This window comes from Cherax quadricarinatus, chromosome 39, assembly GCF_038502225.1.
Source record: "Cherax quadricarinatus isolate ZL_2023a chromosome 39, ASM3850222v1, whole genome shotgun sequence".
NCBI lineage: Eukaryota > Metazoa > Arthropoda > Malacostraca > Decapoda > Parastacidae > Cherax > Cherax quadricarinatus.
Window position 1 is genome coordinate 962413 of NC_091330.1, and position 24045 is coordinate 986457.

The following is a 24045-nucleotide window of genomic DNA, read 5'->3' on the forward strand; positions in this document are numbered from 1 at the left end:
AGGCAGGAGAGGTGAAGCAGTCGTAGGTGGTATTACATTTGACCAATGTGGAAGTAGATCGTGCCCAAGGGTTAGGCAAGCGAAAAATTCTCAAGTATTAAGATCCTAAGAAGTTGCAGTGTCAGACAGGATTGTAGATGAATGGTTCAGAGAACCAACACGGTGATAAATTAGACACATGTGCAACCACCTATGACTGCTGCACCTCTCCTGCCTATGGTATATAAGCTGCTACTCTGCAGATATGCTGTATTCTTTTTAAGATTGATGGACTGACCACATCGACTCTAGGCTGAGGGACTGATTACCTCAAACTCCTCCTGTTCTTCACCATTCTCCTTTGTATGGACTGATGAAGCCACTGTGGCAAAACGTTTCTTCAATAAAGATACCCAAGAGTTGCACATGTGTCTAATTTTACATACAGTATTTTACAATATGGTTTTAATATTTGTGTCACCAGACAAATCCCATTTGTGGTTGGGCTCCAGTGACTTGGGAACACATTCAGGCCCCAATCACACCTCTCCTCACCTTAAAATACTGTACTACCTATTTGGATTATGCTGTACTTTTCTGTCTCATTAACTTACTATAAATCAGAATTAACCAGAACTATGGATGTAAGCAAGTTACATTTGATCTGCCAGAGCAACTGGATAGAAAATTATCACTGGCCTTGTTTGTGATGCACCATACCAATGGGTGACATTTCATATACAGTGAGGTGCCCTTAGAGGAGGGAAATTGAAGTCACACAGTGAAGTATCCTCTCTCTCATCATAGCCATCAGCATAATTTGGGTTACTCATGATACAAGCTCTTATTTTCTCATTGTCTTGAATTAAACGATTTGTTGATTCCCTCACATGTGCACTCACATGTTACCTCTGTTTTCTTCACTAGAGGCATAGTTTCTTGGCACTTTCACCTACACTAGAGTTCCTTTTTCATACCATGAATAATATCCAGACACAGCATGGGGCGATACGAGAGTAATCCTATATTACGTGTCCATAGTGGCATAGGTGGGTGTAAAGAAAGCTAGGTTTACAATGAAACAAAAGAGGCCTGAGGCACTTGAGAGGGGAATTGGCCTGCCTATGATGTTGCAATGGTTGGCCATGTTGGAGTGGGTAGAGTCACCGTGAAAGGTGCAAATAGATACAAAAAATGAACTGCAAACAGGTGGAAATATAATAGGTAGAGGCATGAAAGATGGTTTATTGTACTTCCTCTACAAGCCTCTGTGATTCAGTATAATAGCTTTGTGTGGTTTTGACTTCCTCTGGGGTGATCCCTCCAACTTGTACAATTCTTTACAGGAGATTCTTGTGGTTTCCAGATCTAACAGTAGTTGAAGTAGCAGTGGCCTTGTTTTAGTTTCCAGTCTTCCTCCTTAGTCTTTTAAGGTCACTTTTTACTCCACCAATGCTACCTGTAGTCCTTCATTCTAGTTCTAGGGTAATACAGGGGTTTATCTTGAGTGTTTCTTTGAGAACTTTGTTTCCTCTCAGCTGACCTGGTAGATGAACATTAAAATGGTATAAAATACCGACAGGTTGTTAGGTAAGACACATGTGCAACAGTCAGGTATCTTTATTTCAAAACTTTTCTCCTACACAGTAGGCTTCTTCAGTCGAGTACAGAAAAGTTGATAGAAGCAGAAGAGACTTGAAGACGATGTAATCAGTCCATCACCCTTGAAGTTTTGAGGTAGTCAGTCCCTCAGTTTGGAGAAGAGTATTGTTCCATAGTCTGAAACAATATGGAGCTGAAGTGACAGGATGGAGCCTTATATACCGCCAGGTGGTGAGATGTAGGCTACCAGTAGAATTAAGAAAGAAGTCGTTGGGAGGTCAGGTTCCTCTCAAATCCAGCCATTCTCGCTAGTAGAAGTTGTCCAAGTTGATTTCAGATCTGTACCAAGATACCTTTGTGTTGCAGTGTCTGACAGAGTGAACATTAAAATGGTATAAAATACCGACAGGTTGTTAGGCAAGACACATATGCAACAGTTAGGTATCTAACTGGGAGTTGACGTGTCAGCGGATGGATTTATGAAGAATGAGGTTAATCATAGAATTGATGAGGGAAAAAAGGTAAGTGGTGCGTTGAGGTATATGTGGAGTCAAAAAACGTTACCTATGGAGGCAAAGAAGGGAATGTATGAAAGTGTAGTAGTACCAACACTCTTATATGGATGTGAAGCTTGGGTGGTAAGTGCAGCAGCGAGGAGATGGTTGGAGGCAGTGGAGATGTCCTGTCTAAGAGCAATGTGTGGTGTAAATATTATGCAGAAAATTCAGAGTGTGGAAATTAGGAAAAGGTGTGGAGTTAATAGAAGTATTAGTCAGAGGGCAGAAGAGGGGTTGTTGAGGTGGTTTGGTCGTTTAGAGAGAATTGATCAAAGTAGAATGACATGGAAAGCATATAAATCTATAGGGGAAGGAAGGCGGGGTAGGGGTCGTCCTCGAAAGGGTTGGAGAGAGGGGGTAAAGGAGGTTTTGTGGGTGAGGGACTTGGACTTCCAGCAAGCGTGCATGAGCGTGTTAGATAGGAGTGAATGGAGACGAATGGTACTTGGGACCTGACGATCTGTTGGAGTGTGAGCAGGGTAATATATAGTGAAGGGATTCAGGGAAACCAGTTATTTTCATATAGTAGTTGGACTTGAGTCCTGGAAATGGGAAGTACAATGCCTGCACTTTAAAGGAGGGGTTTGGGATATTGGCAGTTTGGAGGGATATGTTGTGTATCTTTGTACGTATATGCTTCTAAACTGTTGTATTCTGAGCACCTCTGCAAAAGCAGTGATAGTGTGTGAGTATGGTGAAAGCGTTGAATGATGATGAAAGTATTTTCATTTTGGGGATTTTCTTTCTTTTTTGGGTCACCCTGCCTCGGTGGGAGACGGCCGACTTGTTGAAAAAAAAAAAAAGGTATCTTTATTTCGAAACGTTTCGCCTACACAGTAGGCTTCTTCAGTCGAGTACAGGAAAGTTGATAGAAGCCTACATCTAACCACCTGGCAGTATATAAGGCTCCATCCTGTCACTTCAGCTCCATATTGTTTCAGACTATGGAACAATACTCTTCTCCAGACTGAGGGACTGACCACCTCAAAACTTCAAGGGTGATGGACTGATTACATCATCTTCAAGTCTCTTCTGCTTCTTTCAACTTTTCTGTACTCGACTGAAGAAGCCTACTGTGTAGGCGAAACGTTTCTAAATAAAGATACCTAACTGTTGCATATGTGTCTTACCTAATGACCTGGTAGATGTTCAGGATGCTAGGCAATTATGCTTGATATTGATGTAATTGGTTTGGGTTGTGGGGAAGTCCCACCTATATTGTACTTAATTATAGGGGCCTAAAAAGTCAGGCTTATTATTTAGCTCTTGGGGCAGGGGGTAGGGATCTACCATGGGCACCAACAGGTTTTGAGACCATGATGACCAGCTGAGCTCCATTTGGGCTTAGCTTCTAGAGGCATTCCTGTCAGCAGCTCTTTGATCATTATAGTTTTAGTAACACAGGGTTCTCATTACGATGTTTTCAGAGAACAAGGCATCAAGAAGAGAGGCTCATCATTATCACTGAAAGGTTCAGTTCTTGTCCACTGCAGACCTCTTCAGGTGAAGATTTAACATTTGTGTTTCTCTGTTATGTTACAAGAATTAAGTCTTTCCTGTCTAGTTAACATTGAGATGCTTTTGAGTGGAGGTTGACATGTCTTCCATCAGCTTTGCCTTCCTTCAGTGAGGCTCTCACTTGGTTGATTGCCTAGGATGGTATCATGTCTTCTCCAAGGGTATGCCTTTTCTTGGGTCTCTCTGGCAATTCCCATTCCACACATGATCCAGTTGGTAACTTAGGCATCTGTACTCTGATCCTGTCTCCTAATTTCTCCTGAAAATTTGCTCTGAGAAGAGCATTTTTAAGTCATGATGATACATCCAACACACAAATGCTAGAAGGTACTGTGAAAAGCTATTGAAGAGCATAATATAGGTCAGAGCCCAGGCTCAGAAGTGAGGGGTCTTGCTGTTAGTGGTGGGTTGAAATGTTACCTGATCATGAATCTGTGACATGTTTAATGTAGGTCAGGTCCCTGGGTTGCAGGTGAGGATCTTGCCACAGGATGGGCTGGGATATCGCTTACTCTCAAACAAGTAAGAGGTCACGTGAGTTGCAATAATGATTAAGTGGTGCTAAGGGCACCTTGATTTTCTTCAGTGGTACTTTTGTGTACTAATAACTTTTGCATCTAGGCATCTTGTTTTATTGTCTGCTGATGAGTTTTGCATTTGTCCATAAAATAAGTTGTGAATGTTGTTCTTACTGGATGATACCTGCATTGTTGGTGTTAGGGTCCTATAAGCATATTGGCAATCTAATATTCTGGTGTTGATGATGCATGAAGTTTTTACATTGTACCATTTGTTGCATCTAGCACATGGAATGGGGTAGATTCAAGCACTTAATTTCTATGGCTATTGTATCATAGTCTGATGAGATCTTGTATGGTTTTGGGTACCAGGGTTGCAGTATTGGTGCCACTCTTTCTTCAGTGCTGGTTTGATCATGTCATTTGTGTTACTTGTGAGGTGTTTGTCAGTACCATCATTGTTTGTGTTCATTGTCTGCAGTCTTAAATGTGGTGTGAAGGGTAATCTCAGTATTACGAGTTTGACTTGAGTGCTTTTCTGTTTTTCCTCTCATTTTTAGAGGTATGTAGCTCACCAGTTTCAAATACAGTATTTGGCAAAATGTTTTTTTGTTTTTTGGTAAAATAATTTATTGGCTGGACCAATCTTTGTTTTTGATGATGCTTTGAATGGGATAATAGCCCCCTCAGATAAAAAATAATTGCCTGGCAAGGCTTCCATATATGTATATTTAGTAGCTACTGTCATTTTGTGGTAAATTTTGAAATTATTAATTTAAAAATTAATTTTAAAAGGTTGAATATGCACCAGTACAAAAGGAAGTTTACTAAACCATTATTTAACCCTTAAACTGTCCAAATGTAGATCTATGTTTATGTGCGTAGCGCTCCGACCTTGATTTTCTCCATTTGAAAGCATGTAAAAAAAAAACGTAGATCTACATTCGGAGCGCTATGTGAGCAAACGTAGATCTATGTTTGGACAGTTTAAGGGTTAATATCACTGCTCTGTAATTTTAGATTTATTAATTAGTGTTCGAGAGATCTGTAGCAGCATATATATTGTGAGTGTTCTCTTTAATTTCAGTAACTCTGTAAAGGATTTAATGAAAATGACTTGTAATCTTTGTTTTGCAAATTTACATTTGTCTGAAGTCTTATGATTATTGTAGGGAATATCTGAAAAATATTGAAATTGTTGATGAAGGAGTTGAAAAAATAGTGAAATTGTTTGAAGATTTCTTCAAGGACCAGAAAACTGCTTACATCTTCACTTCGGATCATGGCATGACTGACTGGGGTAAGTAAACACTGATTCAAACACACTGCTTTAGGATTAAATAGGCTGAACTCTGGTAAGTATGAGATTGTTATCTTTTGTATTGATATTTTTGTAATTACATACCTATACAGTATGAATCAACAGCAGCAGAGCTCATGTTGTCTCATCTTTACATGCATATTCATCGCATAATTTTTTTGTAAATTTTCAGTGCAATGTGCCATTACTGTTATATGGTTATTAACTTCATGATGTGTGATTACTATGATTTTTAACTTCATGGTTTGTGTGATTACTGTATGTACTATGATTTTTAATAATAATAAAAGGTAAATGCTAGGATGTTTGGGAGAAGTGTAGGATTGAAAAATAGTGAATTTGGTATGGAGTGAATGTTGTCAGTTGCTCTTTGCTGATGACAGATTTTTTTTTTTTTTGGGGGGGGGGGGGTGCCTCAGAAGAGAATTTGGAAAGGTTGGTAAATGAATTTGGGAGGGTATGTAAAAGAAGAAAATTTAAAGTAAGCATAGGAAAGAGCAAGGCGATGAGAGTATAAAAAAAAATAGGTAATGAGAGAGAGATTTGGATATTAGTAGAGGGAGGAAATATGGAGGAAGTTAATTTGTTTGGATATTCAGCAGATAGTACCATAAGAGGTGAGGCGAGTCATGGAATTAACGAAGAGAAAAAAGGTGGGTGGTGAATTGTGGCATCTGGAGAGATAAAGAACATTATCCATGGAGACATAAATGGAAATTTACCAGAGTATAGTGGTACCAACACTATAGTCATACCACTGTTGGTGCAACTATAGTGGTACCAATACTGTTGAATGGGTATGAAGCATGGATTTTGAATCTTGCAGCTAGGAGGAGAAGGATGGAGGCAGTAGAAATGTCATGTTTGAGGGCAATGTCTAGTGTGAATATTATGCAGAGAATTTAGAGTTTGGAGGTTAGGAAGAGGTGTAGGGTCACCAAAAATATTATTTATAAGGCTGTGGAGGGTTTGTTGAGATGATTTGGACATTTAGAAAGGATGGAGAAAAATAGGATGACTAGGAGGGCATCTGTGGGTCATCTACCTTGGTAGGAGATGGTTGGAGTGTTAAAAACAATAATAATGATAATAATAATAGAGGAGACTAAAATGCCAGGAGTAAGGGGTTAGTAACCCCTATCTTCTGTATAAATTACTATATATGTAAAAAGAAAAACTCGTTTTTTTTTATAGGTCACCCTGCTTCAGTGGGATATGGCTGGTGCATAGGAAAAAAAAATACCAAAATTAAAAAGCCTTAACCATTAATTAACTTTAGCATCTAGATGTTTTTACTATTATCATTATAATAATAGGTTCAGGATAATGTAGTTTTGGTTAAACTTCGTTGCTTGAGTAATTTGCAGGTTCTCATGGAGCTGGTGACCCAAGTGAAACAGAGACTCCTGTTGTAGCCTGGGGAGCTGGTCTAGCCCTTCCAAAAGATCCCTCGCAGTTTAAAGATAAAATGATATATGATGCTCGTGTAGAGAAGTGGGGCCTCTCACACGTACGCCGACACGATCTTCACCAAGCTGATATAGCCCCCCTAATGGCATCCATCATTAGCATTCCTATCCCAGTTAATAATGTGGTAAGTGTGTTTCTCATACGTTCATCAGTATGTGTAAATATTTATTCAAATGTCAATTTTCTGACAATAGTGAAAAAGACACATTGGAGATCAAGCTTTTATTGAGATAATGTTTGTCTTGTGCATAGCTTTATCATTTCATGATATGATGAAGCTCTACAGTGTTCTGCAGTGTGTCTTTTATTTGAAGTGTAACCATCTTTATCTCTCAAGCTTTATAATGGCTTAAAAAAATGGTATGTCCAAACAATCTTTTCCAAACTCTGTTAATGCTTCAGTCTACATATAAATTTTGATACAGTTGGGTACAAAATTATTTGATACAATTGCATGCTCAAAAGAAAACTACTTAATATACAAAGCATTTCAGGAAAGGTATTAATCTTAAAACTTACATAATACTTAATTCTAGTCCTATACTACTACATTGTGTGGTAGTATAGCATAAGTAATTCATTCCCACCTAAATGTGGTTGAGATTAAAAAAAAAAAAAGTGGCAGGAGTAACTACCTGTTGAAATGGAATTTGTCGAGTGCATTGGAGGACATTTTTGAAAATGGTGTATTGTTGCTTAATTATACCTCTTGTCTCTTCTAGACATAAACTGGATTTTATATAATTAGTTCATTTTTATTTAGTTTTCCAAACATTTGCTTAATTGGAAGTTAGGAGGAGGTGCGGGATTACCAAAACTGTTGTCCACAGGGCTGAGGAAGGGTTGTTGAGGTGGTTCGGACATGTAGAGAGAATGGAGCGAAACAGAATGACTTCAAGAGTGTATCAGTCTGTAGTGGAAGGAAGGCGGGGTAGGGGTCAGCCTAGGAAAGGTTGGAGGGAGGGGGTAAAGGAGGTTTTGTGTGCGAGGGGCTTGGACTTCCAGCAGGCATGCGTGAGCGTGTTTGATAGGAGTGAATGGAGACAAATGGTTTTTAATACTTGACGTGCTGTTGGAGTGTGAGCAAAGTAACATTTATGAAGGGATTCAGGGAAACCGGCAGGCCGGACTTGAGTCCTGGAGATGGGAAGTACAGTGCCTGCACTCTGAAGGAGGGGTGTTAATGTTGCAGTTTAAAAACTGTAGTGTAAAGCACCCTTCTGGCAAGACAGTGATGGAGTGAATGATGGTGAAAGTTTTTCTTTTTCAGGCCACCCTGCCTTGGTGGGAATCGGCCAGTGTGATAATAAAATGAACGTGTTAGATAGGAGTGAATGGAGACGAATGGTACTTGGGACCTGACGATCTGTTGGAGTGTGAGCAGGGTAATATTTAGTATTGGTAGTAGGTTGGTAGACAGCAACCACCCAGGGAGGTACTACCGTCCTGCCAAGTGAGTGTAAAACGAAGCCTGTGATTGTTTTACATGATGGTAGGATTGCTGATGTCTTTTGTCTGTCTCATAAATATGCAAGATTACAGGCATGTCTTGCTACTTCTACTTACACTTAGGTCACACTACACATACATGTACACATTTATTTATACACACTCATCTGAGTTTTCTTTGATTTTATCTTAATAGTTCTTGGTCTTATTAATTTTCCTTTTATATCCATGGGGAAGTGGAATAAGAATCTTTCCTCCGTAAGCCATGCGTGTTGTAAAAGTCAACTAAAATGCCGGGAACAATGGGCTAGTAACCCCTTTTCCTGTAAAGATTACTAAAAAGAATAAGAAGAAGAAAATTGTCAAAGTGGGAAGTCTGAATGTGCGTGGATGTTGTGCAGATGATAAGAAAGAGATGATTGTGGATGTTATGAATGAGAAGAAGCTGGATGTCCTGGCTTTAAGTGAAACAAAGCTGAAGGGGGTGGGAGAGTTTCAGTGGAGAGGAATAAATGGGATTAGGTCAGGGGTTTCAAATAGAGTTAGAGCTAAAGAAGGAGTAGCAATAATGTTGAAGGATAAGCTATGGCAGGAAAAGAGGGACTATAAATGTATTAATTCAAGGATTATGTGGAGTAAAATAAAGATTGGATGTGAAAAGTGGGTTATAATAAGCGTGTATGCACCTGGAGAAGAGAGAAGTGTAGAGGAGAGAGAGAGATTTTGGGAAATGTTGAGTGAATGCGTGGGGAGTTTTGAATCAAGTGTGAGAGTAATGGTGGTTGGGGATTTTAATGCTAAAGTGGGTAAAAATGTTATGGAGGGAGTAGTAGGTAAATTTGGGGTGCCAGGGGTAAATGTAAATGGGGAGCCTTTAATTGAGCTATGTGTAGAAAGAAATTTGGTAATAAGTAATACATATTTTATGAAAAAGAGGATAAATAAATATACAAGGTATGATGTAGCACGTAATGAAAGTAGTTTATTAGATTATGTATTGGTGGATAAAAGGTTGATGGGTAGGCTCCAGGATGTACATGTTTATAGAGGGGCAACTGATATATCGGATCATTATTTAGTTGTAGCTACAGTTAGAGTAAGAGGTAGATGGGAAAAGAGGAAGGTGGCAACAACAAGTAAGAGGGAGGTGAAAGTGTATAAACTAAGGGAGGAGGAAGTTCGGGTGAGATATAAGCGACTATTGGCAGAAAGGTGGGCTAGTGCAAAGATGAGTAGTGGGGGGGTTGAAGAGGGTTGGAATAGTTTTAAAAATGCAGTATTAGAATGTGGGGCAGAAGTTTGTGGTTATAGGAGGGTGGGGGCAGGAGGAAAGAGGAGTGATTGGTGGAATGATGAAGTAAAGGGTGTGATAAAAGAGAAAAAGGTAGCTTATGAGAGGTTTTTACAAAGCAGAAGTGTTATAAGAAGAGCAGAGTATATGGAGAGTAAAAGAAAGGTAAAGAGAGTGGTGAGAGAGTGCAAAAGGAGAGCAGATGATAGAGTGGGAGAGGCACTGTCAAGAAATTTTAATGAAAATAAGAAAAAATTTTGGAGTGAGTTAAACAAGTTAAGAAAGCCTAGGGAAAATATGGATTTGTCAGTTAAAAACAGAGTAGGGGAGTTAGTAGATGGGGAGATGGAGGTATTGGGAAGATGGCGAGAATATTTTGAGGAACTTTTAAATGTTAAGGAAGAAACAGAGGCAGTAATTTCATGCACTGGTCAGGGAGGTATACCATCTTTTAGGAGTGAAGAAGAGCAGAATGTAAGTGTGGGGGAGGTCCGTGAGGCATTACGTAAAATGAAAGGGGGTAAAGCAGCTGGAACTGATGGGATCATGACAGAAATGTTAAAAGCAGGGGGGGATATAGTGTTGGAGTGGTTGGTACTTTTGTTTAATAAATGTATGAAAGAGGGGAAGGTACCTAGGGATTGGCAGAGAGCATGTATAGTCCCTTTATATAAAGGGAAAGGGGACAAAAGAGACTGTAAAAATTATAGAGGAATAAGCTTACTGAGTATACCAGGAAAAGTGTACGGTAGGGTTATAATTGAAAGAATTAGAGGTAAGACAGAATGTAGGATTGCGGATGAGCAAGGAGGTTTTAGAGTGGGTAGGGGATGTGTAGATCAGGTGTTTACATTGAAGCATATATGTGAACAGTATTTAGATAAAGATAGGGAAGTTTTTATTGCATTTATGGATTTAGAAAAGGCATATGATAGAGTGGATAGAGGAGCAATGTGGCAGATGTTGCAAGTATATGGAATAGGTGGTAAGTTATTAAATGCTGTAAAGAGTTTTTATGAGGATAGTGAGGCTCAGGTTAGGGTGTGTAGAAGAGAGGGAGACTACTTCCCGGTAAAAGTAGGTCTTAGACAGGGATGTGTAATGTCACCATGGTTGTTTAATATATTTATAGATGGGGTTGTAAAGGAAGTAAATGCTAGGGTGTTTGGGAGAGGGGTGGGATTAAATTATGGGGAATCAAATTCAAAATGGGAATTGACACAGTTACTTTTTGCTGATGATACTGTGCTTATGGGAGATTCTAAAGAAAAATTGCAAAGGTTAGTGGATGAGTTTGGGAATGTGTGTAAAGGTAGAAAGTTGAAAGTGAACATAGAAAAGAGTAAGGTGATGAGGGTGTCAAATGATTTAGATAAAGAAAAATTGGATATCAAATTGGGGAGGAGGAGTATGGAAGAAGTGAATGTTTTCAGATACTTGGGAGTTGATGTGTCGGCAGATGGATTTATGAAGGATGAGGTTAATCATAGAATTGATGAGGGAAAAAAGGTGAGTGGTGCGTTGAGGTATATGTGGAGTCAAAAAACGTTATCTATGGAGGCAAAGAAGGGAATGTATGAAAGTATAGTAGTACCAACACTCTTATATGGGTGTGAAGCTTGGGTGGTAAATGCAGCAGCGAGGAGACGGTTGGAGGCAGCGGAGATGTCCTGTTTAAGGGCAATGTGTGGTGTAAATATTATGCAGAAAATTCGGAGTGTGGAAATTAGGAGAAGGTGTGGAGTTAATAAAAGTATTAGTCAGAGGGCAGAAGAGGGGTTGTTGAGGTGGTTTGGTCATTTAGAGAGAATGGATCACAGTAGAATGACATGGAAAGCATATAAATCTATAGGGGAAGGAAGGCGGGGTAGGGGTCGTCCTCGAAAGGGTTGGAGAGAGGGGGTAAAGGAGGTTTTGTGGGTAAGGGGCTTGGACTTCCAGCAAGCGTGCGTGAGCGTGTTAGATAGGAGTGAATGGAGACGAATGGTACTTGGGACCTGACGATCTGTTGGAGTGTGAGCAGGGTAATATTTAGTGAAGGGATTCAGGGAAACCGGTTATTTTCATATAGTCGGACTTGAGTCCTGGAAATGGGAAGTACAATGCCTGCACTTTAAAGGAGGGGTTTGGGATATTGGCAGTTTGGAGGGATATGTTGTGTATCTTTATATGTTTATGCTTCTAGACTGTTGTATTCTGAGCACCTCTGCAAAAACAGTGATAATGTGCGAGTGTGGTGAAAGTGTTGAATGATGATGAAAGTATTTTCTTTTTGGGGATTTTCTTTCTTTTTTGGGTCACCCTGCCTCGGTGGGAGACGGCCGACTTGTTGAAAAAAAAAAAAAAAAAAAAAAAAAAAAAGAAAAAATTCAGGGAAACCGGTTATTTTCATATAGTCGGACTTGAGTCCTGGAAATGGGAAGTACAATGCCTGCACTTTAAAGGAGGGGTTTGGGATATTGGCAGTTTGGAGGGATATGTTGTGTATCTTTATATGTGTATGCTTCTAGACTGTTGTATTCTGAGCACCTCTGCAAAAACAGTGATAATGTGCGAGTGTGGTGAAAGTGTTGAATGATGATGAAAGCATTTTCTTTTTGGGGATTTTCTTTCTTTTTTGGGTCACCCTGCCTCTGTGGGAGACGGCCGACTTGTTGGAAAATAAATATATATATATATATATATATATATATATATATATATATATATATATATATATACACACACACGCATACACACACACACGCATACACACACACACGCATACACACACACACGCATACACACACACACGCATACACACACACACACACACACACACACACACACACACACACACACACACACACACACACACACACACACACACACACACACACACACACACACACACACACACACACACACACACACACACACACACAGTGGACCACAGTACACTCTTTTTCCCTCATCAGTTCTGTGATTCACCTCATCTTTCATAGACCCATCTGCTGACATGTTCACTCCCCAAATATCTGAATACATTCACCTCCTCTATACTCTCTCTCTCTTCAGTCTGATATCCAATCTTTTGTCACCTAATCTTTTTGTTATCCTCATAACCTTACTCTTTCCTATGTTCACTTTTAATTTTCTTCTTTTACATACCCTACCAAACTCATCCACCAACCTCTGCAGCTTCTCTTTAGAATCTCCCAAGAGCACAGTATCATCAGCAAAAAGCAAATGTGACAACTCCCACTTTGTGTTTTATTCTTTATCTTTTAACTCCACACCTCTTGCCAAGACCCTTGCGTTCACTTCTCTTACAACCCCATCTATGAATATATATAACAACCATGGCGACATCACACATCCTTGTCTAAGGCCTACTTTTACTGGGAAATAATCTCTCTCTTTCCTACATACTCTAACCTGAGCCTCACTCTCCAAGTAAAAACTTTTCACTGCTTTTAGTAACCTACCGCCTATACCATACACCTGCAACATCTGCCACATTTCCCCCCAATCCACCCTGTCATACGCCTTTTCCAAATCCATAAATGCCACAAAAACCTCTTTAGCCTTATCTAAATACTGTTCACCTATATGTTTCACTGTAAACACTCCCTACCCTTCCTAAAGCTGCCTTGTTCATCTGCTATCCTACTCCATCTTATTCTTAATTCTTTCCATAATAACTCTACCATACACTTTACCAGGTATGCTCAACAGACTTTTTTCTTTTTTCTCTTCAACAAGTTGGCAATCTCCCACCAAGGCAGGGTGACCCAAAAAGAAAGAAAATCCCCAAAAAAGAAAATGCTTTCATCATCATTCAACACTTTCACCTCACTCATACATAATCACTGTTTTTGCACCCAGAACACAACAGTTTAGAAGCATACACGTATAAAAATATACATGTCCCTTCAAACTGCCAATATCCCAAATCCCTTCTAAAAATTATTATTTGCGACCACTGTCAGCCTCAGAGTTATCTCGGAGTTACCAGACCTTGCCGCTTGGAGGCCAGTGGTTTCCCCTATAATTTTTGCGTTCTCTTTTGTCCCCTTTTCCTTTATACAAAGGAACTATACATGCTTTCTGCCAATCCCTAGGTACCTTACCCTCTCATACATTTATTAACCCTTAAATGGTCCAAACGTATATATACATTCTCTCGCTTAGCGCCCCAAACTTATATTTTATTTTTTTTTTTATTATCACACTGGCCGATTCCCACCAAGGCAGGGTGGCCCGAAAAAGAAAAACTTTCACCATCATTCACTCCATCACTGTCTTGCCAGAAGGGTGCTTTACACTACAGTTTTTAAACTTATATATACCTTTCATTTTTTATTCATTCAGCATTGGCGCAATAGGCCTGAGTCGCCTAGACATGAGAGAATGGGTGTGTGCACTCAGTGTGCACTGTATGAAAAAAATTTGGGACGCCTGGGTACCACATGCTCTTTTTTTCTATATAAAAAACAAATTCTCAAAATATTTGGGGCGCTACGCAGGTGAACATATATATGCATTTGGACCATTTAATAAAGGGTTAAATAATAGCACCAATCACTCCAAAAGTATATCCCCACCTGCTTTTAACATTTCTGTCTTTATCTCATCAATCCCAGTTGCCTTACCCCCTTTCATTCTACCCACTGCCTCATAAACTTTCCCCACACTCACAGTTGGCTCTTCCTCACTCCTACAAGATGTTATTCCTACTTGCCCTATACATGAAATCACAGCTTCTCTATCTTCTTCAACATTTAACAATTCCTCAATTTTTTATTATTATTATTATTATCACACTGGCCGATTCCCACCAAGGCAGGGTGGCCCGAAAAAGAAAAACTTTCACCATCATTCACTCCATCACTGTCTTGCCAGAAGGGTGCTTTACACTACAGTTTTTAAACTGCAACATTAACACCCCTCCTTCAGAGTGCAGGCACTGTACTTCCCATCTCCAGGACTCAAGTCCGGCCTGCCGGTTTCCCTGAACCCCTTCATAAATATTTCTTTGCTCACACTCCAACAGCACGTCAAGTATTAAAAACCATTTTTCTCCACTCACTCCTATCAAACACGCTCACGCATGCCTGCTGGAAGTCCAAGCCCCTCGCACACAAAACCTCCTTTATCCCCTCCCTCCAACCTTTCCTAGGCCGACCCCTACCCCGCCTTCCTTCCACTACAGACTGATACACTCTTGAAGTCACTCTGTTTCGCTCCATTCTCTCTACATGTCCGAACCACCTCAACAACCCTTCCTCAGCCCTCTGGACAACAGTTTTGGTAATCCTGCACCTCCTCCTAACTTCCAAACTACGAATTCTCTGCATTATATTGCCCTCAGACATGATATCTCCACTGCCTCCAGCCTTCTCCTCACTGCAACATTCGTCACCCATGCTTCACACCCCTATAAGAGCGTTGGTAAAACTATACTTTCATACATTCCCCTCTTTGCCTCCAAGGACAAAGTTCTTTGTCTCCACAGACTCCTAAGTGCACCACTCACCCTTTTCCCCTCATCAATTCTATGATTCACCTCATCTTTCATACACCCATCCGCTGACACGTCCACTCCCAAATATCTGAATACATTCACCTCCTCCATACTCTCTCCCTCCAATCTGATATCCAATCTTTCATCACCTAATCTTTTTGTTATCCTCATAACCTTACTCTTTCCTGTATTCACTTTTAATTTTCTTCTTTTGCACACCCTACCAAATTCATCCACCAATCTCTGCAATTTCTCTTCAGAATCTCCCAAGAGCACAGTGTCATCAGCAAAGAGCAACTGTGACAACTCCCACTTTATGTGTGATTCTTTATCTTTTAACTCCACGCCTTTTGCCAAGACCCTCACATTTACTTCTCTTACAACCCCATCTATAAATATATTAAACAACCATGGTGACATCACACATCCTTGTCTAAGGCCTACTTTTACTGGGAAATAATTTCCCTCTTTCCTACATACTCTAACCTGAGCCTCACTATCCTCGTAAAAACTCTTCACTGCTTTCAGTAACCTACCTCCTACACCATACACCTGCAACATCTGCCACATTGCCCCCCTATCCACCCTGTCATATGCCTTTTCCAAATCCATAAATGCCACAAAGACCTCTTTAGCCTTATCTAAATACTGTTCACTTACATGTTTCACTGTAAACACCTGGTCCACACACCCCCTACCTTTCCTAAAGCCTCCTTGTTCATCTGTTATCCTATTCTCCGTCTTACTCTTAATTCTTTCAATAATAACTCTACCATACACTTTACCAGGTATACTCAACAGACTTATCCCCCTATAATTTTTCCACTCTCTTTTGTCCCCTTTGCCTTTATACAAAGGAAATATGCATGCTCTCTGCCAATCCCTAGGTACCTTACCCTCTTCCATACATTTATTAAATAATTGCACCAACCACTCCAAAACTATATCCCCACCTGCTTTTAACATTTCTATCTTTATCCCATCAATCCCGGCTGCCTTACCCCCTTTCATTTTACTTACTGCCTCACAAACTTCCCCCACACTCACAACTGGCTCTTCCTCACTCCTACAAGATGTTATTCCTCCTTGCCCTATACACGAAATCACAGCTTCCCTATCTTCATCAACATTTAACAATTCCTCAAAATATTCCCTCCATCTTCCCAATACCTCTAATTCTCCATTTAATAACTCTCCTCTTCTATTTTTAACTGACAAATCCATTTGTTCTCTAGGCTTCCTTAACTTGTTAATCTCACTCCAAAACTTTTTCTTATTTTCAACAAAATTTGTTGATAACATCTCACCCACTCTCTCATTTGCTCTCTTTTTACATTGCTTCACCACTCTCCCAACCACTCTCTTTTTCTCCATATATTCTTCCCTCCTTGCATCACTTCTGCTTTGTAAAAACTTCTCATATGCTAACTTTTTCTCCCTTACTGCTCTCTTTACATCATCATTCCACCAATCGCTCCTCTTCCCTCCCGCACCCACTTTCCTGTAACCACAAACTTCTGCTGAACACACTAACACTACATTTTTAAACCTACCCCATACCTCATCGACCCCATTGCCTATGCTCTCATTAGCCCATCTATCCTCCAATAGCTGTTTATATCTTACCCTAACTGCCTCCTCTTTTAGTTTATAAACCTTCACCTCTCTCTTCCCTGATGCTTCTATTCTCCTTGTATCCCATCTACCTTTTACTCTCAGTGTAGCTACAACTAGAAAGTGATCTGATATATCTGTGGCCCCTCTATAAACATGTACATCCTGAAGTCTACTCAACAGTCTTTTATCTACCAATACATAATCCAACAAACTACTGTCATTTCACCCTACATCATATCTTGTATACTGATTTATCCTCTTTTTCTTAAAATATGTATTACCTATAACTAAACCCCTTTCTATACAAAGTTCAATCAAAGGGCTCCCATTATCATTTACACCTGGCACCCCAAACTTACCTACCACACCCTCTCTAAAAGTTTCTCCTACTTTAGCATTCAGATCCCCTACCACAATTACTCTCACGTGGTTCAAAGGCTCCTATACATTCACTTAACATCTCCCAAAATCTCTCTCTCTCCTCTACATTCCTCTCTTCTCCAGGTGCATACACGCTTATTATGACCCACTTTTCACATCCAACCTTTACTTTAATCCACATAATTCTTGAATTTACACATTCATATTCTCTTTTCTCCTTCCATAACTGATCCTACAACATTACTGCTACCCCTTCCTTTGCTCTAACTCTCTCAGATACTCCAGATTTAATCCCATTTATTTCCCCCCACCGAAACTCCCCTACCCCCTTCAGCTTTGTTTCGCTTAGGGCCAGGACATCCAACTTCTTTTCATTCATAACATCAGCAATCATCTGTTTCTTGTCATCCGCACTACATCCATGCACATTCAAGCATCCCAGTTTTATAAAGTTTTTCTTCTTCTCTTTTTTAGTAAATGTCTACAGGAGAAGGGGTTACTAGCCCATTGCTTCCGGCATTTTAGTCGCCTCATACGACACGCATGGCTTACGGAGGAAAGATTCTTTTCCACTTCCCCATGGACAATAGAAGAAATAAAGAACAAGAGCTATTTAGAAAAAGGGGAAAAACCTAGATGTATGTATATATATATGCATGTGCGTGTCTGTGAAGTGTGACCAAAGTGTAAGTAGGAGTAGCAAGATATCCCTGTTATCTAGCGTGTTTATGAGACATATATCTTGTTTTTATTTTACTGCATCCTTAGATTAGGTTTGCTTTTGGTGTATATACATTAGTATTTGCAGGGTATACTACACGTGGAGTATCTTGGAACTTCAGACGAGTACAAGTCAGAAGCTCTTTTTGCTAATGCTCGCCAGATGCTGGCACAATATCAGCAGAAGAGAGCCCAGAAGGAAGAAGAAACACTGCCTATATTCTACTGGCCATACACTCTTCTCACACCAGACAGGGAGCTTGAATCTTTGGCCACAATTCGTAATCACTTAAAACGTGGACATTATGAAGATGCGGTAAGTATTGTCTTTCCAGTGTACATATATTTTCCTTTGTAATTTACTCGTGTGTGCTGTATTTTATACTGTAACATAAAGGAGATAGTGTATTAAACTGTAGCATGAAGGAGATAGTGATGTATATAAAGAAAATGTAGCAAAACCTTCATATTTGGTCTTGACAAACTAGAAAGACATTACGAAGGATGACCTGGAACTTTTTTATATCGACCAGCCAGTCATGTGAGCATGCAACTGAAACCTGTCGAAATCTTTGCACATTAAATAGACTGCACTAATTGTTTTTAGTGTAATGAATGTATAAGATGGCAAGTAGAAATTTTACTTACACCCAGTATGCACTTAGTTCATATGCTCTATTATAGGTTGCAATTTTAAGACTAAAATTTTTAGAGGAAAAGTAAGGAGGTAGCTATACTTTTTCAAAGGTTGAAATAAGTGCATGTTTTCTTCCCACAGTGATAAAGAACTGACAGTACAACACCCTAACTTGTATCGCCTCTTCCTTCACCAATGTTGAACCTCCCTCACATTTTTTTTTTAGTTCAGTTTGTATCCTCTAGTTCCCCCACCCCCCTTTCTTTCTCTCATCATCTAGCATTCCTCCCAATAGCATCTGTTTGTGCACTTCCATCACTGAGGGTAGTGAGAGGCTTTCACCAGCTACAAGTGGTTCTGTATATGCTATGTTACTTAGGTCTGTGGCAGACTTACTCTACCAGATGTGGGTTTCATACTGGTGCTTCATACTTCAACATGGGCCTAACATACGTTGTGTGTAGGGCTATTAAATATTAATTATATTGACGGGTGTGAAATATGTATCCTTCACTAAATGAAAATTTGACATTTATTGAAGCCTATATAGAGTATCATTAAGTATAAGGCTGAGTAAAAAGTAAAAAAAAATTAATAGATAGGAAATTGTGAAGATATTGCAAATAATTTTTATTGATGTTTCTTTGCATTGCACATGTTTAAATGTTTTTGGATTTTTATATTTAAACTTTTGTAGTATATTTTCAGAACAGTGAAAGCCTCCACTTGATCTCTATGACACAGCATGGCATGGACTACTATCACAACTATGATCGACTGGCATTATCTATCCATATTGCATTGGGATTTCTTGGCTGGATATTTCTCATGATATGCCATCTGTTACGAGTAAGTGTGTGTGTAGATTCTACATTGTACATTGAGCAGTGCAGTAATGCTTACTGCCTGTAAGTGACATTTGTATCCATGTTTATAAATTTTTAATTACAGAGCTTAACATGTTTTAGTGGCAGTACTGCACTTTGTGCCACTTTTATATCTAAACCCTTGAGCTTACAGGCTAAGTGCTGTTATCCTACCTCTGCTTATTTCATTGCCTAGCCAATTCTACAGGATGCTATACAGCCTCTCCTCGCTTAACGACGGAGTTCCGTTCCTAAGACCACTTCGTTAAACAAATTCAACGATAAGTGAAGAGCACACTAAAATGGTAGTGGGTTTGTGTCAGCCATCTTTGATATTGTTTTAAGGTTACCCTTGCACCATTTATAACATTTCTGGTATATTTCTAAATGTTTATACAGTAGTGTACTGTATATTGAAATAATAGAGGAAATCAGTTCTAATATACATTATTTAGATATGAATACTGGTCAGAGAGCTGTCGTAAGTCCGAGGCATCGGTAAACAAGTACGTCGTTAAGTGAGGAGAGGCTGTATTGTAAAAAAAAAAAATTGCTGGTGTAAGCAAATGACATAGGTAAGCCTCCATGGATAGCGTTCTTTGTCTCCACAAATACTTCAACACACCACTCGCCTTTTTTTCTTCGGCAATTCTATGGTTTACCTCATCCTTCATAAGCCCATCCACTGACAAGTCAACTCTCAAATATCTGAAAACATTCACTTCTTCCATACTCCCTCCAATGTAATATCCAATTTTTCTTTATCTCAATCGTTTGATACCCTCATCACCTTATTCTTATCTATATTCACTTTCAACTTTCTACCTTTACACACCCTCCCAAACTTGTTCACTAACCTTCGCAACTTTCCTTTCGAATCCCCCAAAAGCACAGTATCATCAGCAAAAAGTAACTGTGTCAACTCCTATTTTGTATTTGATTCCCCATAATTTAATCCCACCCCTCTCCCCAACATCCTAGCTAGCATTTACTTCTTTTACAACCCCATCTATCAATAAGTTAAACAACCATGGTGACATTACACATCCCTGTCTAAGACCCACTTTTACTGGGAAGTAATCTCCCTCTCTCCTACACACCCTAACCCAAGCCTCATTACCCTCATAAAAACTCTTTACAGGAACATTTGCCACATTGCTCCCCTATCCACTCTATCATATGCCTAAATTTCCTGTTATACATAGTTTTATCTTTGAATTCTTCTGACATGTAAGCAGTTAAAATTATGATTTTAGTGAAAAAAATACTAAAATTTTTATAGTTACATTTCAGTGACTCAAGAGCAAGCTGTGAAACCTTATCCTTAAAAACCACAGAATTAGGGAATGTAAAAGCTCTTAAGAATCTTAAGAATCCAAATTTGCAAATTTGACATTAATCTAATTCATAATTCTTACATGCATTATAACTTCCATGTATATTTGTTTAACACAGTGGCTGTCTCTTGCCAAGACAGGGTGACCTAAAGAAGAAAATGTATTCACCATCATTCACTCAATCTCAGTCTTTGCAGAAGTGTGCTGATATTACAGTCGGATTACCCTTCAACTATAACATCCCCACCCCTCATTCAGAATGCAGGCACTACCCTTCTTACCTCCAGGACTCAAGTCTAAACTAATTTGTTTCTCTGAATCCCATCATAAAAGTTATCTTGCTCACACTCCAACAGCATTTTCATTAACTTCTATGTTTTTTTTTTTTTTCAACAAGTCGGCCATCTCCCACCAAGGCAGGGTGACCCAAAAAAGAAAGAAAATCCCCAAAAAGAAAATACTTTCATCATCATTCAACACTTTCACCACACTCGCACATTATCACTGTTTTTGCAGAGGTGCTCAGAATACAACAGTTTAGAAGCATACAAATATAAAGATACACAACATATCCCTCCAAACTGCCAATATCCCAAACCCCTCCTTTAAAGTGCAGGCATTGTACTTCCCATTTCCAGGACTCAAGTCCGACTATATGAAAATAACCGGTTTCCCTGAATCCCTTCACTAAATATTACCCTGCTCACACTCCAACAGATCGTCAGGTCCCAAGTACCATTCGTCTCCATTCACTCCTATCAAACACGCTCACGCACGCTTGCTGGAAATCCAAGCCTCTTGCCCACAAAACCTCCTTTACCCCCTCTCTCCAACCCTTTCGAGGACGACCCCTACCTCGCCTTCCTTCCCCTGTAGATTTATATGCTTTTCATGTCATTCTACTTTGATCCATTCTCTCTAAATGACCAAACCACCTCAACAACCCCTCTTCTGCCCTCTGACTAATACTTTTATTAACTCCACACCTTCTCCTAATTTCCACACTCCGAATTTTCTGCATAATATTTACACCACACATTGCCCTTAAACAGGACATCTCCACTGCCTCCAACCGTCTCCTTGCTGCTGCATTTACCACCCAAGCTTCACACCCATATAAGAGTGTTGGTACTACTATACTTTCATACATTCCCTTCTTTGCCTCCATAGATAACGTTTTTTGACTCCACATATACCTCAACGCACCACTCACCTTTTTTCCCTCATCAGTTCTATGATTAACCTCATCCTTCATAAATCCATCCGCCGACACGTCAACTCCCAAGTAGTATCTGAAAACATTCACTTCTTCCATACTCCTCCTCCCCAATTTGATATCCAATTTTTCTTTATCTAAATCATTTGATACCCTCATCACCTTACTCTTTTCTATGTTCACTTTCAACTTTCTACCTTTACATACATTCCCAAACTCATCCACTCTCTTCTCTCTCGTCTCCCTCTCTTCTACACACCCTAACCTGAGCCTCACTATCCTCATAAAAACTCTTTACAGCATTTAGTAACTTACCACCTATTCCATATCCTTGCAACATCTGCCACATTGCTCCTCTATCCACTCTATCATATGCCTTTTCTAAATCCATAAATGCAATAAAAACTTCCCTACCTTTATCTAAATACTGTTCACATATATGCTTCAATATAAACACTTGATCTACACATCCCCTACTCACTCTGAAACCTCCTTGCTCATCCGCAATCCTACATTCTGTCTTACTTCTATGTATCTTCTGGTAAAAAATAATTTTTAATTTAATTTTAATCTAGGATATGTTCTAGTTTCACTGCCCTAATCTCTAGCAGAAGGATTACATCTCACTTCTGAAAAATATTATCGAGAGGAAAATTCTAACATCAGAAGGCTTTTCACAGCATATTAAATTGATTGGATTCCTATTTATATGTATGTTGGAAAAAAAATGGGTAAATATATTTTAAATTGAAAATACAGTGGACCCTCAGGTAATGATGTCATTGGATAACGAAAAAATCACATAGCGACACTTTTTGTGTCAAAATATTGACTCGGTTACCGAAAAAACTCGGTTAAGGACATTTATCCCGAACGTGTCCGCGGGCCCGCTCCATGTACAGCTAGTGTGCTATTGTTTACAAGCCAGGGAGGACGATTCCATGCATACATACAATATATTTTGTATTATTCCATTGTTTTTAGTGCTTTTAACTGCTAAATAAGCCACCATGGGCCCAAAGAAAGCTTCTAGTGCAAGCCCTGTGGTAAAGAAGGAAACAAACGCAATAGGATTCAAGAAAAAACTCTTAGCAAAGTATCAAAGTGGAGGAGGAAAAGAGAGGGAGAATGTGCCTTCTGCAATAATTCAATGATTCTACGATATGTATGATACTAAAGCAGCAGGTATCGATAAAGGCTATAGTGCCAGCCAGCGATGAAGTGTAGAATTAACAGTGTAGCAAGTAAGTTAAGCGAGTAAGCGATAGAAAAACGACATGAAAGTAACTCTCCAATGTTGTTGGATGTGTATAGGGCCAATGAACATACACTGCCCTGTTATCTTCCACCACCCTAAACCTCTGCTAACATCTCCATCAAACTAACTAATTAAACTAACATCTCCAAGGTAAGTGTAAATATAAAAATGTAAGTATAAAAGTAAATCTTTCTTTCAACACACCGGCCGTATCCCACAGAGGCGGGGTGGCCCAAAAGGAAAAACGAAAGTTTCTCCTTTTACATTTAGTAATATATACAGGAGAAGGGGTTACTAGCCCCTTTCTCCCGGCATTTTAGTCGCCTCTTATGACACGCATGGCTTACGGAGGAAGAATTCTGTTCCACTTCCCCATGGAGATAAGAGGAAATAAACAAGAACAAGAACTAGAAAGAAAATAGAAGAAAACTCAGAGGGGTATGTATGTATGTATATATATGCTTGTTCATGTATGTGTAGTGTGACCTAAATGTAAGAAGTAGCAGCAAGACGTACCTGAAACCTTGCATGTAAAATATAAATATTTCTTATTTATAAATTACATACATTGTTTAAGTGTGAATAGTGTTGGTGGCTTCTGCTGCCACCTCCACCACCACTAATATGTACGGCTTCTCTCAGTGGCCCTTATAAACCCAACACCACCACCGCTTACTCCTCACATACATTATGACATATTTTATTCATTCTAGAGTATATATCATGTTTCTATGTTATTAATGTTGTTTATTATGTCATTAGATGAATTGTAATAAGAAAAATAAGCCGTAGAGATGATATT

At 39.3% G+C, this 24045-nt stretch overlaps 1 protein-coding gene across 3 annotated transcripts in view; it reads left to right on the top strand.

Moving 5' to 3' along the window:
• Positions 1-24045, top strand: part of PIG-N (Phosphatidylinositol glycan anchor biosynthesis class N) — a 64007-nt gene that overhangs the window by 10835 nt on the left and 29127 nt on the right. For 2 of the 3 annotated variants that reach the window (XM_053787413.1, XM_053787414.2), the window contains 4 exons: positions 5347-5474; positions 6863-7089; positions 18018-18245; positions 19275-19415. In XM_053787413.1, coding sequence (XP_053643388.1) covers positions 5347-5474; positions 6863-7089; positions 18018-18245; positions 19275-19415 — 724 coding nt within the window. The remainder of the gene's footprint in view (positions 1-5346; positions 5475-6862; positions 7090-18017; positions 18246-19274; positions 19416-24045) is intronic. The other variant, XM_070092253.1, reaches the window with a different exon arrangement.